Source organism: Mauremys reevesii, linkage group 7, assembly GCF_016161935.1.
Source record: "Mauremys reevesii isolate NIE-2019 linkage group 7, ASM1616193v1, whole genome shotgun sequence".
NCBI lineage: Eukaryota > Metazoa > Chordata > Testudines > Geoemydidae > Mauremys > Mauremys reevesii.
The window spans coordinates 126,008,220-126,026,551 of record NC_052629.1 but is presented as its reverse complement, the minus strand read 5'-3'; the positions used below and the strand labels follow the sequence as shown (position 1 = coordinate 126,026,551).

Here is an 18,332-nt window from a genome sequence, read left to right as displayed (position 1 = left end):
GCCAGTGCCAGAGGAGTGCTTCTCCTGCTAAATAAACCAGGTAACCCAAGGCCAGGAGTTGCTGTTGCTTGTGCAAGTTAATCACAGCGTAGAAAAGGCTGTTGCTTGTGCAAGTTACACAGCTGAAAAAATACTCTCTCATACCACAGCCAACAGGTAGCTTAATATGGGAATAGTGTTGATGAAGGTGACACCATGATTCTTATTCCTGCTCACAACCTCCAGACAGAGCTGGAGCATCATCATAATGACAATCTCCACCTACCAGCAAAACCAGGGTGAAAATGAGGCAGCTTTCAGATGGCAAAATCCTCTTAGGCAGAGATAGTCAAACTGTTCTCCATGGAGCCCTGGTGGGCCCCAGATGACTTGCTGGTGGCCAGCAAATGGCTGGCAGGGTACATGATGCTGGCACCTGGTCCTTGTGTCAAGGCTCTTCATCACAAACTGGAGTCTAAAGATTTCTAGAGGCATCTTTAAAGGAGAAGGAGGAAGGGAAACAAGATCTACCTTCAGAGACTGGAGCCAGAAATGGCATAGGAATGTCCATGAGAAAAGAGACTCAGGAAGCTGGACAGTATGTCTAGGGGATCAGGTGAAGGAAGGGGCCATGAGAATGTGGCTGGGCAACACGGGCAGGTGAGAGGAGGCCTAGCCCACAGGGAAACAAGTGCAGTGGAGCAGGGCTGCTGGGAAGGACAATCAAGGGAGCAGGCAGAAAGGAACCAGGGAGTATGGCAGCAAACACAGGAGGATAGCAAGGGAGCAGGCATCTGGGACACATGAGCAGGGGAGGGAGAAGAACTGAATGGACATGGGAGGTGGAGCAAAGAGCAAAGCAGAATGTCTGAGTAACCTCTTATCATGGCAAGGACTGTTACAATTACATTGCTTCTGTCCCATGTCAGCAGCTCCCTTACCCCTGGGAGTCGACTAAGATCCTCTGGGATGTGGCCATGGGAACTCCTGTCAGCCGTAGCTCCAGCGCCAGTCGAAGGGCTCACAGGGCAGGAGGTGCACTTGCACGTTATCCGTGAACGGATAACTCTGTTCAGCATTTAGTAATGTCTTGCGAAGAGGCCTTATACTTAGGTCAGAGACTGTAGCACGATGGCTCCCCCTTGTCGGTAGGGTTGCCTCATGGACATCCCCCGTCTATTTCCCCTTCTTCTGGGTTCCTTTAGGAATTCACACAGTCTCCAGTGACCTTTTAAGTTCAATCTTTTGATTTCCCCAGCTCTCCTCAGGCTGCTAACAGAGTTTGTCACAAGAACAGCACTCAAAAGTCCAAAGCAGAGTTTTTCAGTTCATCTCCCTTCTTTAACTCCCACTCCCAGGCTTGTCTAGCTAGGGCTCTGGAAGAGCCACACTTGCTCCTCATAGTTACTCTTTCTACCAGATTCAGTGTCTCCTGAGCTTCCCCAGTTTATCACCAGGCTTCCTGCCTCTGTCAGTCTCATCTCAGCTACTCATTCAGTTGCACTCCTCCCTGCAGCTTCCTGCTGCTGTTTATATCAGAATCCCAGATTCACCTCAGATGGGGCTTATCTTATAATCAGGGCAATTGATCTTTGGTAAGTATGCCCAGTGGTCTGGGATGGGATGTTAGATGGGTTGGGATCTGAGTTACTACAGAGAATTCTTTCCTGGGTGCTGGCTGGTGAGTCTTGCCCACATGCTCAGGGTTTAACTGATCGCCATATTTGGGGTCGGGAAGGAATTTTCCTCCAGGGCAGATTGGCAGAGGCCGTGGAGGTTTTTCGCCTTCCTCTGCAGCATGGGGCATGGGTCACTTGCTGGAGGATTCGCTGCAGCTTGAGGTCTTCAAACCACAATTTGAGGACTTCAGTAACTCAGACGTAGGTTAGGGGTTTGTTACAGGAGTGGATGGGTGAGATTCTGTGGCCTGCATTGTGCAGGAGATCAGACTAGATGATCATAATGGTCCCTTCTGACCTTAAAGTCTATGAGTCTATGAAAGCCATCCTGTTACAGGGACCAAATAGAACAGAGGGCGTAGCCAATCAGGAGCCACCAGACAAGTTAAGAAAGCTTGCCTGCTTCATCTAAGGGGAGTGCTGGGTGGACCTAAGTTGGAAGATTTGCTCCACAGGCCTAACCCAGGGTCTTGGTCCTGGTCCTAACAGCTGGTGCACCTTCACTTAAATGGTGCCACCACCCAGTAAGTTTTGGTTTGAAATTTAAAGGGCCAGTTGGCCAATTCTTTAAGTTTAACTTTAATTTACTATTAGACTAGTAAAAACTCATAAGAACATAAGAATGGCCGTACTGGGTCAGCCCAAAGGTCCATCTAGCCCAGTATCTGTCTACCGACAGTGGCCAATGCCAGGTGCCCCAGAGGGAGTGAACCTAAGAGGCAATGATCAAGTGATCTCTCTCCTGCCATCCATCTCCATCCTCTGACGAACAGAGGCTAGGGACACCATTCTTACCCATCCTGGCTAATAGCCATTTATGGACTTAGCCACCATGAATTTATCCAGTTCCCTTTTAAACATTGTTATAATCCTAGCCTTCACAACCTCCTCAGGTAAGGAGTTCCACAAGTTGACTGTGTGCTGCGTGAAGAAGAACTTCCTTTTATTTGTTTTAAACCTGCTGCCTATTAATTTCATTTGATGACCTCTAGTTCTTGTATTATGGGAATAAGTAAATAACTTTTCCTTATCCACTTTCTCAACATCACTCATGATTTTATATACCTCTATCATATCCCCCCTTCGTCTTCTCTTTTCCAAGCTGAAGAGTCCTAGCCTCGTATGGGACCCTCTCCAAACCCCTAATCATTTTAGTTGCCCTTTTCTGAACCTTTTCTAGTGCTAGAATATATTTTTTGAAGTGAGGAGACCACATCTGTACACAGTATTCGAGATGTGGGCGTACCATGGATTTATATAAGGGCAATACTATATTCTCAGTCTTATTCTCTATCCCCTTTTTAATGATTCCTAACATTCTGTTTGCTTTTTTGACGCCTCTGCATACTGCGTGGACATCTTCGGAGAACTATCCACGATGACTCCAAGATCTTTTTCCTGACTTGTTGTAGCTAAATTAGCCCCCATCGTATTGTATGTATAGTTGGGGTTATTTTTTCCAGTGTGCATTACTTTACATTTATCCACATTAAATTTCATTTGCCATTTTGTTGCCCAATCACTTAGTTTTGTGAGATCTTTTTGAAGTTCTTCACAATCTGCTTTGGTCTTAACTATCTTGAGCAGTTTAGTATCATCTGCAAACTTTGCCACCTCACTGTTTATCCCTTTCTCCAGATCATTTATGAATAAATTGAATAGGATTGGTCCTAGGACTGACCCTTGGGGAACACCACTAGTTACCCCTCTCCATTCTGAGAATTTACCATTAATTCCTACCCTTTGTTCCCTGTCTTTTAACCAGTTCTCAATCCATGAAAGGACCTTCCCTTTTATCCCATGACAGCTTAATTTACGTAAGAGCCTTTGGTGAGGGACCTTGTCAAAGGCTTTCTGAAAATCTAAGTACACTATGTCCACCGGATCCCCCTTGTCCACATGTTTGTTGACCTCTTCAAAGAGCTCTAATAGATTAGTAAGACACGATTTCCCTTTACAGAAACCATGTTGACTACTGCTCAACAGTTTGTTTTTCTATGTGTCTGACAATTTTATTCTTAACTATTGTTTCAACTAATTTGCCCGGTACCGACGTTACTTACCGGTCTGTAATTGCCGGGATCACCTCTAGAACCCTTTTAAAATATTGGCGTTACATTAGCTAACTTCCAGTCATCGGGTACCGAAGCCGATTTAAAGGACAGGTTACAAACTTTAGTTAATAGTTCCGCAACTTCACATTTGAGTTCTTTCAGAACTCTTGGGTGAATGCCATCTCGTCCCGGTGACTTGTTAATGTTGAGTTTATCAATTAATTCCAAAACCTCCTCTAGTGACACTTCAATCTGTGACAGTTCCTCAGATTTGTCACCTACAAAAGCCAGCTCAGGTTTGGGAATCTCCCTAACATCCTCAGCCGTGAAGACTGAAGCAAAGAATCCATTTAGTTTCTCCGCAATGACTTTATCGTCTTTAAGCGCTCCTTTTGTATTTTCATCATCAAGGGGCCCCACTGGTTGTTTAGCAGGCTTCCTGCTTCTGATGTACTTAAAAAACATTTTATTACCTTTGGAGTTTTTGGCTAGCCGTTCTTCAAACTCCTCTTTGGCTTTTCTTATTACACTCTTGCACTTAAGTTGGCAGTGTTTGTGCTCCTTTCTATTTGCCTCACTAGGATTTGACTTCCACTTTTTAAAGGAAGTCTTTTTATCTCTCACTGCTTCTTTTACATGGTTGTTAAGCCACGGTGGCTCTTTTTTTAGTTCTTTTACTGTGTTTCTTAATTTGGGGTATACATTGAAGTTGGGCCTCTATTATGGTGTCTTTAAAAAGGGCCCACGCAACTTGCAGGGATTTCACTTTAGTCCCTGTACCTTTTAACTTTTGTTTAACTAACCCCCTCATTTTTTGTATAGTTCCCCCTTTTGAAATTAAATGCCACAATGTTGGGCTTTTGAGGTGTTCTTCCTACCACGGGGATGTTGAATGCTATTGTATTATGGTCACTATTTCCAAGCAATCCTGCTATAGTTACCTCTTGGACCAGCTCCTGCGCTCCACTCAGGATTAAATCTAGAGTTGCCTCTCCCCTTGTGGGTTCCCGTACCAGCTGCTCCATGAAGCAGTCATTTAAAGTATAGAGAAATTTTATCTCTGCATTTCGTCCTGAAGTGAAATGTTCCCAGTCAATATGGGGATAATTGAAGTCCCCCACTATTATTGGGTTCTTAATTTTGATAGCCTCTCTAATTTCCCTTAGCATTTCATGGCATGAGACACCTTGCTCTGAGTGAGCTGTCACAGGCACCCTGTATCAAACCCCTTGTTACTGACACACAGGCAAGGCTGAAGTGATGCTGGTCATGGGGAAACGATTTGAAGAGCTAGCTGGTATGCTGCTCCACCTTAGGTTGAAAGCATCTAGCCCCATTTTGCCAGAGCAGTGCGAAGAGTTAACATGCTGTCTGAGTCATCATTGAGTCTACGTGGCAGGTAACCTCAGTGACTAAAAACTCCTTTCACCTCCAGCTCACTAGAAAACTCCACCTTTTCCTCCTGGGCGAGGACCTGGCCAGTGTGATCCATGCACTGGTCTGTGGTTCACTGTATCTGAAGTTGAAAAAGAAAGCAATGCATAGATTCTAGATGGCACAAACACAGCTTTTTGTCTTCTCCTTGCCATCATCCCTCTGTTCTGATCCCACTAAGGGCCTCTGGACTGTTTCCATTGTCAGTTTAAGACTTTGGTTCTGATCCAAGGCCATTAATGACTCAGTTCTCCAGCTATATTAGAACCCACATCTCCATCTATGAACTGCCAAGGAAGTGGGACCTTGGTTGTTAAATTGGATTTAGAATGGACTGTGTTGTTCAGATGGCACCCTCTCTGCCCTACTGTGACCCTAAGTTCATCCCAATGCCAGAGGGCAAGGGACTCCCTGGTATCAGGTATCAAGTTTCAGCGGGCCTGACCCGTTTAGTGTATTCCAACTCACTTATGGCATAATCTGTATCTAATAGGTATCATTTTAGTATCTTTGGAAAACCAATATCACACTGATCATTAATATTCTTGCATGGTGTGTGTGGCAAACGCCCAAAGAACTGTATAAATGGGAAGGAGATACGGGACTAAAATGAGTTTGAAACAGACCAGTTAGAGGAGTGAATAAACAGGATTTTTTTCAAGCAAAGGAAAGGCTGACATCTCCATCCAGGTGCAATCACAGTCAAGTTGCCAGTCATTGGCGTATTGGAGGCTACAGAGACAGATCAATTTGCATTGTAGAAACCACCAGCAGGGAAGAAACCAGGGTGGAACTATCTCCAACAGACTCCATGGCACCTTTCCTCACCGCAGGGTCACTGAAATTTGAGAAGGATACATTTAAAACATTCACTGGGCTATAAAAGAGAGGGACAAAAAAACCCAAGTCATCTTTCACCTAAGAAGACAAGGAACCAAGCACTTTGGATCTTATGGGAGAGACTGACCAAGGGGGTTGTCAGCCATCTGGCTGGAAGGAGTTTGGGAAGAATCTTACCTTGAACCAAGACTGTGGCTTTATTAAGGCTTAGTCACTAGAAAGTGTTTTTCACTTTTATTTGTTTGTAGCCATCTGACTTTATCCCTTATACTTGAACTCAGAACCTTTCTCTTTCGTTAATGAACTCGTTTTACTTTTATTCTAAATCAATCCAGTGCTGTGCTTGCCTTGAAGTGATTGTGACATTCTGTACCTCGGAGGAGTGTCCTGTAACCCCCATATTCCTCATTTTTATATAATCGTGATCTTCCCTTACAAGGCAGCTTTATATGTATCAGGACAGGTTATGATCTGCTGAAAGTCATTTCTCTATCCACATATGTATACCATTAATGCTTATGAAGTTATAAGAATTGTGTTGTATGCTTGTCACTAAGACATGCTGTAAGTTGGGGAATCAGCCAGATACTAGCTCCCCAGAGCAAGGAAAGTAACCAACGCCCCTGCAAGTGTCAAACAACCATCAGCAGCCATTGTCCAGCAAGGGAGCTACAATTCAATGACTCACCTGCATAAGGCACACCAGAGGAATTGCTCAACCTTGCCTGGAGACTCAGCAATGCTCCCCAGACAAGCCTGGACTTGTTCCCCAAGCACATGGGACAGAGGGTATAAAACAGAGCACAGCAGGCCCATGCTTTGCCTTTCCCCTTCACCCACCTACACTGCAAGCAACAAGGACACTCTGAAGACTCCAAGTGAGGGGACTGGTCCAGATTTCAAGGGTGAAATCTGTGTACTATGAACTGCAATATCCAGTGGGGTGAGAAAAACTGCTTAATCTAAATGTTCCCCAGTCTAATAGGGATGAGAGTTTAGACTGCGTGCTTATATTTTATTTTATTTTGGTAACTAACTCTGACTTTTTGCCTATCACTTATAGTCACTTAAAATCTATCTTTTGTAGCCAATAAACTTGTTTTACTGTTTATCTTTACCAGTGAGTTTGCCTGAAATGAATGGTAAATGTGCTCAGGTTTTACAAGGGCTGGTGTATGTCCACTTTCCATTGATGAAGTGGTGAACCAATTAATAAATTTGAACTGCTCATCTTGAGCAGTGCAAGATGGTATATTCCTGAGGTACAGTGTTGGGAGCTGGGGGTATTTGGCTCTGGTGCCTTTCTCTGTGTGATTAATGAGTGGCTCTGGGAGCATTTGTGCGATCTAGCTGGGTGTGGGGCTCCACATGCTGTTGTGCTGAGTGATCACAGGGCCTGGAGGGGCTTGCTGCTTGTCACTAGCAAGGCATTGTGAGAGACAGCCCAGGCTGGAGAGGGTTCAGGAAGGCATAATGTTCCTACAGTCCCAGGCTGCACCCCGGGGATCCCGTCACAGTGAGTATTAACTCCAGTTTAAGTATCAAACTGCTGTGCTTTTGTCTCTTTAAAGGGTCAACAGACCTTGTTAGTCCTCTGAATGTTCCAGGAGAGGGCTAGATACATCAGGGCAGATGGTTTTGGGGAAATTCAGGATTGGGGTGTGTTGGGAGTCAGTGGGCTACTAGTAACCAAGACTGGTGGAGACCAGAGTGTGGCTGTAGTGTAGCAAGCAGGTTGCTGGAGTCAGAGATGCTGGACCAGGGTTGCTCTACACACAGACAATTAGTGCATCCTTGTGTACTGGCTGAGAGCACCCAAATGAGTGGCTATAGCAGCAGAGCATTTGGGGGCACCCAGGGTTACAGGACAAGTGGTGATACAACTTCCCACTGGTCTGGGATGAACCCCAAAATGTCACAATGGCATAACTGGCAGGATTTACACACAGCTTGCTGTTTTGACCGAAATGTTATACTTATACTTGCAGAACAGTTTTAAGTGATAAGACTGGGAACAGTCAAAGAAAGGTTACAGTTTTATTATTTTCTGTTTATTTTGGGCCAGGGAAATAGAACAAAGGAAGTTGAAAATGAATTACAGTGAAACAATCACTAAGCTAGAGTTGGCTATATTGGAAAGGAGCAAAAAAAACCCTAATAAGAGAGGCTGAGTATGCAGCATGAGAACTTCAGAAATGGGAAGCAGAATAACAAGCGAGATTGTGAATACTAAAAATGGGAAAAGGATAGAAGCCAAAGAATAAGAAAAAGCACACAGACGGGACCTGGAAGCAGAAGCAGTTGCCCACCAACAAGCCATAGAGCTGAAAGACAAAGAAGCCCTGGAAAAGGAGAAGAGAAGTTGTATGAATTGGACATGATGGAAAGGCATGGACAAATTCCACAGCCCACAAGTGTACTCTCTTTCCCCAAGGAACACCCAGCTGGGACAAGTTGTGTCCTGCATACAAAGGAATCATACTGTATTGAAGAATCCTTGACCACTTTTGAAAGGCTACTTGAGATGCATAAAGATCCAGAGGACAAGAAGTCCCAATTTTCATTAGTAGGCTCTGGGGGAAAGCTTTAAATGTGTTTAATGAAATGGAACTTGAACAAGCATTGAAATATGGTAAATTTAAAAAGGCTGTATTGCAAAGGTTCCAGATTACTCCTGAAGTGTATAGAACAAAATTTAGAAACCTCAAAATGAATGACAAGATGAGTCATAGAGAATGTGTGTATAAATTGTGTGAATTGAGGAAAAAATGGGTCAAGGGGAATAGGACAGAGAGTTATGAACAGTTGTTTGATCTTTTTGCACAGGAGCAATTCCTGCAGCATGTTCTGAAAAAGTCAAACAAGCTATTTGGGATAAATACCTGGACTCTGTCCAAAAAGCAACAGATCTGACTGATTCCTCTGCACAAGCCAGTGCATCCAGTGAGTGCAAACCACAGAGGGAAGGGCAGAAGCCCAGTGTTAAGTGGAGGGCCCCATTTTGTCCAGGGGAAGAGAGAGGGTGGTTGTGAGCCAGGAATTTACCTCCCCAGAATTCATCTCCTCCTAGAAATCACCATCACAGACCCGCTACTTAGCAGAATGGTCCAAGAACATGCTACCAGTGTAATTCCACTCAGCACATGAAAAATAATTGCCTTAAACTAAAAGAATCTAAACCCTAACCATATTAATGCATTTGCCATTAACCGAGGAGCCTAGAGGCGCCTGATTAAATTTGTGAGGTCTGACCCAGATGTGGTAGACATGGAATTTATTAAAATTGAGATTGCATAATATGGCGTGACAGTGGGGCTCAGATTTCTTTGGTCAGGGAAAGCACGGTCAGAGAGAGTGACATTTTGGTGTTGGGAAGATCTTAAATTCCTGTACACTTGTCTATAGTGCATTTGGATGGAAAGGCACAGAAGGTATCTTAAGAGTTGGGATGTTGGATTGCATTACTATGGAAATGCTGGTGGGGACTGACGACTTAACCATGATTCAAGCTGTTCATATTGTAACCCATAGTAAAAAGTAATATTGTTCTGTAATCCCAGATGAGAATGGTGAACACACAGAAACTACTGTGGTGGGAGAAGAATATACTTCCACCTCTGTTTCAGCAGAAGAAAGCAGTGTGCATTCAAGTGTTGGAAGGGTTGATTCATACTCCTGACTCAGAGTGGTAGCTGTGTTAGTCTGTATCAGCAAAAAGAACGAGGAGTACTTGTGGCATCTTAGGCCTGGTCTACGCTATGGGGTTAGGTCAAATTTAGCCGCGTTAGGTCCATTTAAAAATGAATGCGTCCACACAACCAACCCCGTTCCGTCGACCTAAAGAGCTCTTAAAATCAACTTCTGTACTCCTCCGTGGCGAGGGGAATAGTGCTAAAATCGACTTTGCTGGGTCGAATTTGGGGTAGTGAGGATGCAAATCAACGGTATTGGCCTCCAGGAGCTATCCCAGAGTGCTCCATTGTGACCGCTCTGGACAGCACTTTGAATTCCAATGCACTAGCCAGGTACACAGGAAAAGCCCTGGGAACTTTTGAATTTCATTTCCTGTTTGGTCAGCATGGCAAACTGAGCAGCACAGGTGACCATGCAGTCCCCCCAGAATTGTAGAGCATAGAATGTTTCTACGCTCCCCCTATCATCTCCATCCCTGAGGTTATTGCAGATTAGAAGGCGAAAAAAACGCACTCGCAATGACATGTTTTCCGAGCTCATGCAGTCCTACTGCACTGATAGGGCACAGCTTAATGCATGGAGGCATTCAGTGGCAGAGGCCAGGAAAGAATTAAGTGAGCGTGAAGAGCAGAGGCAGGATGCGATGTTGAGGCTAATGGGGGAGCAAATGGACATGATGAAGCGTCTGTTGGGGGAGCAAACGGACATGATGAAGCATCTGTTGGAGCGGCAGGAAAGCCAACACGAGCACAGCCCCCCGATGCATCCACTGTATAACTGCCTACCCTCCTCCCCATGTTCCATAGCCTCCTCACCCAGATACCCAAGAACACCGAGGGGGAGGCTCCAGGCACCCAGCCACTCCACTCCAGAGGATGGCCCAAGCAACAGAAGGCAGTCATTCAAACAGTTTGATTTTTAGTGTGGCTACAGTAAGTAATGTGGCCTTGTCCTTCCCTCCTCCCCAACCCCACCCAGGCTACCTTGTCCGTTATCTCTCTTTTTTTTTTTTAATTAATAAAGAATGAATGCATGGTTTCAAAACAATAGTTACTTTATTTTGAAGGCAGGAGGGTGTTTGGCTTACAGGGAATTAAAATCAACAAAGGGTGGGTTCACATCAAGGAGAGACACACAGCTGTGACACCGAAGCCTGGCCAGTCATGAAACTGGTTTTCAAAGCCTCTCTGATGCACAGCGTGCCTTGCTGTGCTCTTCTAATCTCCATGGTGTCTGGCTGCTCAAAATCGGACGCCAGGTGATTTGCCTCAACCTCCCACCCCGCCATAAACATCTCCCCTTTACTCTCACAGATATTATGGAGAACACAACAAGCAGCTCGCTGCTGGGGAGCAGAAGAGGAGAGTTGCAGGGGAAGTGATGGAGCCGTACGCCATGCCCTGGAGGTTGCTAGGAGCCGGGCAGGGAAGATGTTCCCAGAACCCCTGGCCAAGCTACATGTCCGACGAGGATGGTTACCAGTCCTACTGCACCATCTGCTGCCAGCAGCACCCATGAGGACCAGTACGGATCCCCTGAGCTCGTTGCTGGGGAGAAGGAGAGAAGAGTTGCAGCGGAAGCTGTGGATGCGGAAGCTGTGGATGACTATGGTTAGCAGTCCTACTGCACCGTCTGCTGCGAAGGCAAGGAGCTGCTGCTGTGTAGCAATGCCAGCTGCTGCAGGTGCTTCTGTGTCGAACGCTTGGAGGTCTGGGTAGGGCAAGGTACCTTGGCCAAGGCAAAAGAGCAAGAGCCCTGGAGCTGTTACATGTGTCAACCACAGAAGTGCTATGGGGTGTTACAGCGCTGACCAGACTGGAATGTACAGCTGCAAGACTTCTTCACCAGCGACAAAGGACAGGGATATGATCCACCTAAAATCTAAAAAGGCCTGCACATTTCCCAGACACTACACTTGGTAACAGAACATCAATGATTGCATTGGCTACTTGGATCGCAACTGTCCCCGCAGTAGACTTGCCCACAACAGCAGCGGTGGTGGTGAGCTGAGAAGGCTCCATGCTTGCTGTGATATGGCGTCTACATGGGTAACCCAGGAAAAAAGGCGCGAAACAATTGTCTGCCATTGCTTTCACAGAGGGAGGGGCAACTGACGATATGTACCCCAAACCACCCGCGACAATGTTTTTCCCCATCAGGCATTGGGAGCCTAACCCAGAATGTCAATGGGCAGCGGAGACTGCGGGAACTGTGGGATAGCTACCCATAGTGCACCACTCCATGAGTCGATGCTAGCCACGGTAGTGAGGACACACTCCACCGACTTAGTGCGCTTAGTGTGGACATATGCAATCGACTATAAAATCAATTTCTAAAAATCGACTTCTATAAAATCGACCTAATTTCGTAGTGTAGACATACCCTTAGAGACTAACAATTTTATTTGGGCATAAGCTTTCATGGGCTAAAACCCATTTCATAGCTGCATGCAGTGGAAAATACAGTAGGAAGAGGTATATACACAGAGAACATGATAAAATGGGAGTTGCCATACCAACTCTAACGAGACTAATCAATTAAGGTGGGTTAGTCTCTAAGGTGCCACAAGTACTCCTCATACTCCTATGTAGCAGAAGAAAACATGCTCTTAGCGCTAACGGAAGGAGTTAAGCCCGCTTACTGAAGAAGCTATCCCTATTGTCAGCTGGCAGTATTTTGCAGATGAACAAAGGACAGATCTCCCTCTAGGTTCTATAAGGGGACAGGTCCTACAGGGGATCCCAGTGAAGGGCAATGTGGAAAGGACGAAAGTCCTGGGAAACCTTACAAGCAACTAGTTGTGCCTGCCCAGCACTGTGGGAATGTTGCCAGCCCACAACTGCACTTTTGCTGGTCACTTGGAGGCACTGAGAACCTACAATAGGTTAAAGAAGAATTTTTACTGGCCAGGAATATAGACTGATGTTGGAGACTTTTGTAGATCTTGTGAAGAAAGACCTGCAGGATCCCAAAAAGTCCTACACCCCTTGCCTGTGATATAGGAATAATTTTATGGGGTAGAAATGGACACTCTGGGCCCTATGCCACATCTTACCCAAAGGGCAAAAAATATATCCAGGTGTTAGTGGATTTTGCCAAAGTAGTTGCTGTAACTAACATAGAGGCTGACTCTGTGGCAAAAGCCCTTTTCACTATTTTCAGCAAAGTGAGTTTCCCTGAAGAGATTTGATCAGATTATGAGTCAAATTTCATGTCCCAGCTATTCAGTGAATTATGGAAGTTGTGTGGAGTGAAACAACTAAACGCCACCCCATATCATCCAGAGACAAATGGTTGGGTGGAAAGGTTCTGTGGGGCACTGAAATCAACGCTGGGAATGTACGCAAACAAGAGAGCCAGTGACTGGGATGAAATGTCATCCTGTTCACTTATAGGGTGGTTCCCCTGGAACCCACAGTGTTTGCCTCATTTGACCTATACAGAGGGAAAGTGAGAGGACCCCCAGATCTCATCAGGGACACCTGGGAAGTGGACACTGAGGCAGAGGGAGAACCGGTAACTGAATATGTGCAGAGATTCCGGAAGTAGTTAAAAGACATGATGGGGATGGTTGAAACTAACCTCAGTGACAGCCAATACAAACAAAAGGTGTGGTATGATGAACATATTTGAAAACGCTCTTTTGAAATAAGGGACTTGGTGTTAGTGCTAAGCACTGTGAAAAAATACAAAATGCAAAACTCATGGGAGGGACCTTTTGAAGTGATAGAAGAGGTGAATGAAGGTATGTGTCATGTTAAAAGACCTCACAGTAAAACAGCTGGTTCACATAAATAGGTTTAAAAGCCTATCACAGCAGGGAAGCTGTGGTAACACGATTTGTTGTGTGGAAGGAGAAAATGAGGCATCCGCCTTATTGATTTAATGGTTGAATGCCAAAATGACTCATCACTTGATTGTATTAAAATAAGCAGTCAGTTTTGGAAGATACAAGGCAAGAGAAGAAGCCATCTTGGCATCCATCACTAGACGGATACAAGGGGCCAGATGACTTTTTCAACCAAGAGGGTTGAAGACTCTGGGAACTGAATATAAATGAAAAACCTGCTTTGGCAAAGATTTTTCACCTGGGAACACAATGAAAACAAGCACCTTGTACAGCTGTGGAAGAGCCTGACTGAGAGAGAGTCAGCCATGGCTGGAAAGAAAAAAAATGATAAGAAATCTACCTTGAACCCAGCTGTACCTTGATGAATTAAGTCTCATCCACTAGAAGTGTATCTTACTTTTATTTGCATGTAACTATTTTTCTTTATCCTTTGTATTTGAATTCACTTAAAACCTGTCTCTTTTGTTAATAAACTTGTTTTATTTTTTATCTAAACCAACTCCGTTTTTTTTTAATTGAAGTGATTGTTAACTCCAGTTAAGGCAACAAGCTACTGTGCTTTTCTCTCTTTAAAGGAGCAACAGACTTTAGTCCAGCAGAAGGCTGGACATTTCAGGGCAGATGGTTTGGGGGAAATTCAGATCTGGTGTGTGTGTTGGGGTCAGTTGGCGAGTAGTAATCTAGGCTAATGGAGACCAATGTGTGGCTCTGGTGTAACAAGCAGGCTGCTGGACTGCTTAACAAGACACTGCATGCTTAGATGCTGTCTGGGAGCATGCAGGCCAGGAGCTGCAGCAGCAGAGCATTTTAAGGCACTCAGGGTTACAGGACAAGCAGTGATACAACCTCTCACTGGTCTGCATTGCTCCCCAAAAGGTGACCTCTACAGTGACAATGTTCTCTGATTTCGCTGCAGTATTGTGTGCATCACCGGTGGAAGCTGGGCTGAGAGATCTGGGCATGTTGCAGTGGAAGTACCTGGAGGAGGGCATGGAGTTTCTGGGCACATATTTGCCTATCAGGTAACATCTCAGTTCAAACTCCTATCATACTGCTTCTATAAGACTGCAGCTGCACTGCTATTCTCTGTTCACAGATTCTCTTGGAGAGAGGGAGCTGTGTAGGTCATAGAATCATAAAAATGTAAAGGTGGAAGGGACCTCAAGAAGTCATCAAGTCAGGTGCCCTGTGCTGTGGCAGGACCAAATACACCTAGACCATCCCTAAAGGGTTTCAGAGTAGCAGCTGTGTTAGTCTGTATCTGCAAAAAGAACAGGAGTCCTTGTGGCACCTTAGAGACTAACACATTTATTTCAGCATAAGCTTTCGTGGGCTACAGCTCACTTCTTCGGATGCATAGAATGGAACACAGAGACAGGAGATATTTATACATACAGAGAACATGAAAAGGTGGAAGTACGCATACCAACTGTAAGAACCCAATCAATTGAGATGAGCTATCATCAGCAGGAATAAAAAAACCTTTGAAGTGATAATCGAGATGACCCATAGAAGATGTGAGGAGAACTTAACATAGGGAAATAGATTCAATTAGTGTAATGACTCAACCATTCCTAATGGGTGTTTGTCAAACTTGTTTTTAAAAGCTTCCACAATTTTCCTTGGAAGCCTATTCTAGAGCTTAATATCTAACCTAAATTGCCCTTGCTGCAGATTAAGCCCATTACTTCTTGTCATACCTCAGTGGACCTGGAGAACAATTGATTGCTGTCCTCTTTATAACGACCCTTAACATATTGGAAGACTGTTATCAATTTATCCCTCAGTCTTCTTTTCTAAAGACTAAACATGCCCAGTTGTTTTTTTTAACTTTTCCTAATAGGTCAGGTTTTCTAAGCCTTTTATCATTATTGTTGTTCTCCTCTGGACTCTTTCCAATTTGTCAACGTCTTTTTTTAAATAGAGCAGGACAGTTACCTCCTGTGTCTTACATACAACACTCCTGTTAATACACCCCAGAATTGCATTAGCCTTTTTTGCAGCTGCATCACATTATTGACCCATATTGAGTTTGTGGTCCACTATAGCCCCCAGTTCCTTTTCAGCAGTACTACCACCTAGACAGTTTCTCCATTTTGTAACTGCCTTTGATTTTTTAGCTTCCTAAGTGAAGTACTTTATTGAATTTCATCTTGTTGAATTCAGACCAACTCTCCAATTTGTCAAAGTCATTTTGAATTTTAAACTTGTCCTACAAAGTGCTTGCTATCCCTCCCAGCTTTGTCATCTGCAAATTTTATAAGCATACTTTCCATCCATTAGCTAAGTCATTAATGAAAATATTGAATAGTACCAGACCCAGGACTGACCCCTGCAGGACCCCACTAGATATGCCCTCCCAATTTGACAGCAAATCATTGATAACTACTGTTGGAGTGTGGTCTTTCAACCAGTTGTGCACCCCCCTTATAGTAATGTCATCTAGACCACACTTCCTTAGTTTGCTTATGAGAATACCATTCAGAACTGTGTCAAAAGCCTGACTAAAATCAAGGTATATCACATCTGCTGCTTCCCCCCTAGCCAATAGGTCAGTAACCCTGTCAAAGAAGGAAATTAAATTGGTGTGGCATGATTTGCTTTTGACACATTCATGTTGACCATTCCTTATAACCCTATTATCCTCCAGGTGCTTACAAATTGGATTGTTGAATAATTTGCTACAGTATCTTTCCAGGTATTGAAGTTAGGCTGACTGGTCTATAATTCCCTGGGCCCTCCTTGTTCCCATTTTTAAAGATAAGTACTATGTTTGCCTTTCCCCAATCTTCTGGGGCCTCTTCCTTCCTCTAGGCGTTCTCAAAGATAATTGCTAATGGCTCAGAGATTGTTTAAGCCAGTTCCTTAAGTACCCTATGATGAATTTCATCAGGCCCTGCTGACTTGAATATATCTAACCACCTCTGGGCCACTGGCAGCACCATTGACTCCACCCTGTGGGTGATTGAGGCCAGTGTGGGACCTGCTACTGGCACCAGGAAGTCATCACAGCACTATCAGGATCACAGTGCCTTCCACTCGGATAACTTTGCAGCGGCCAGGGACCTACTATCACTCCCAGTACCAGCATCCCCGATGTGGCAACCACTGGCTCCGATGAGCATGACGAGCAGAAGGGAGCATGTGGCTCTGAGCTCTTACCTGGTACCGGGGCCCACAGTACCAGACAGAGACAAACTGGCCCTTCTATCATCTATGAGGTCATCCCCAATATGGTACTGGTTCCTGGACTCATAGCACTGACCAGCGGAAGTGAGGGGTGCTGGTCCCCCATGGTTATCTCAGGAGGACTCTTCAGAGTCAGAAGTGGAACCCTACGCCCATCCTGAGCGCTGCTGCCAGTACTCATCTTATATCCCTTCAGAACCTGGTGTAGGTCGCCCCACTGGCACCTGTCAGGAGGAGAATGGCTGATACAAGTCCAGTGGCCTGGAGTCCATGGAGATTTCCCTCGCTACTGGGACTGCCATCCCACCAATCCTACTCCGATGCGTCCAAAAGGCAGGCTTCAGCATCGCTCTGTTTGGCACCCAACCCTGACTCTGGTACCGAGCCCAGTACCAACACAAAAGACGTGGGCCCGTGGGATGTAATAGGGGCACAAGAAGAGGAGGAAGCTTCACCTCCAGTTCAGGCCTCTTGCTCTTCCTCCCCAGATGCCACAAGATGACTTTAGAGCCCATCAAGATCTTCTAAAGAGGGTAGCTTCTAACTGCGGGCTAGAGATCGAGGTACTCAAGGAGTCTTCACATAGCCTCATTGACATCTTGGCTGCAGCAGCCCCATCTAAAGTGGCCCTACCCATCAACAAGGCCATTATGGTTCCGGTCAGAGCCCTGTGGCAGACCCCATCTTCTCTCCCTCTCACTTCAAAGAAGGCAGAGAAGAAATACATGCCGGCCAAGGGGTACAAATACTTACATTCTCACCTTTCTTCCGGGTCCCTAGCAGCCAATGAGAGACAGACAGACAAGGCCAGGCAAGCGCTACCCCCAAACAAAATGACTCAAAGAAGCTAGGCTTGTCTGGCAGAAAAAATTATTCAATGGGCGGATTACAGCTTTGTATTTCTAACCAGCAAGCTGTGCGTGGGAGGTATGATGACAATATGTGGGACTCTGTAGCAAAATTTAAAGACTCGCTGCATCAGGACTCCAGGCAAGAGTTTCCTTTCCTTTTAGATAGATATTAGTTAGTATACAAGGTGTTTCTTGTTCACTGGGAGGCTATGTCCGGTTCTACCAGTTTCAAATGTTGTCTGTCATGCCCAGAGGCAATCCCAGTAAGTAATGGGCACTCCTTGTGCATCTGTTGCCTTGGGAAATCACACATTGCCCAGAAGATTAACATCTGTCTGGCATTGAAATCTAGCGCTAGAAAAGACGGGAGGTCAAACTTAGTCTCCTCCCCGGCTTCTGACCCAGGCCCAGGGACTGTGTCCGTCATCCCAGTGGCTCAAAAGAGACAGAAATTCCAGAGTAGGAAACCATCCACCTCTCAGCCTTCCACCTCACATCTTTCTTCCTCCAAGGAGCAACTTGGAGGCCTGAATTACGATTTTCATCCTTAGCAGCTGCACCAATTCACCTGCCTTCCTCCCTTCAGCAACTGGGGAAGACTTCATGTGGTCTTGGGAGTTGATCACTACAGATAAGTGGGTTTTGGAGACCATCTCCAAAGGATACACGTCCACGTTAAATCCAGTTTTGGAGATGGAATCCTCTAGATTGTATCCAGCATATTTAGTTGATTTTCATAGAATCATAGAATCTCAGGGTTGGA

General features: G+C 45.1%; 1 protein-coding gene across 12 annotated transcripts in view; it reads left to right on the top strand.

Moving 5' to 3' along the window:
- The window catches only part of PLXNB1 (plexin B1), a 210,606-nt gene that overhangs the window by 154,209 nt on the left and 38,065 nt on the right, over positions 1-18,332 (top strand). For all 12 annotated transcript variants that reach the window (XM_039482201.1, XM_039482209.1, XM_039482211.1 and 9 more), the window contains one exon: positions 14,446-14,551. In XM_039482201.1, the coding sequence (XP_039338135.1) occupies positions 14,446-14,551 (106 nt within the window). The remainder of the gene's footprint in view (positions 1-14,445; positions 14,552-18,332) is intronic.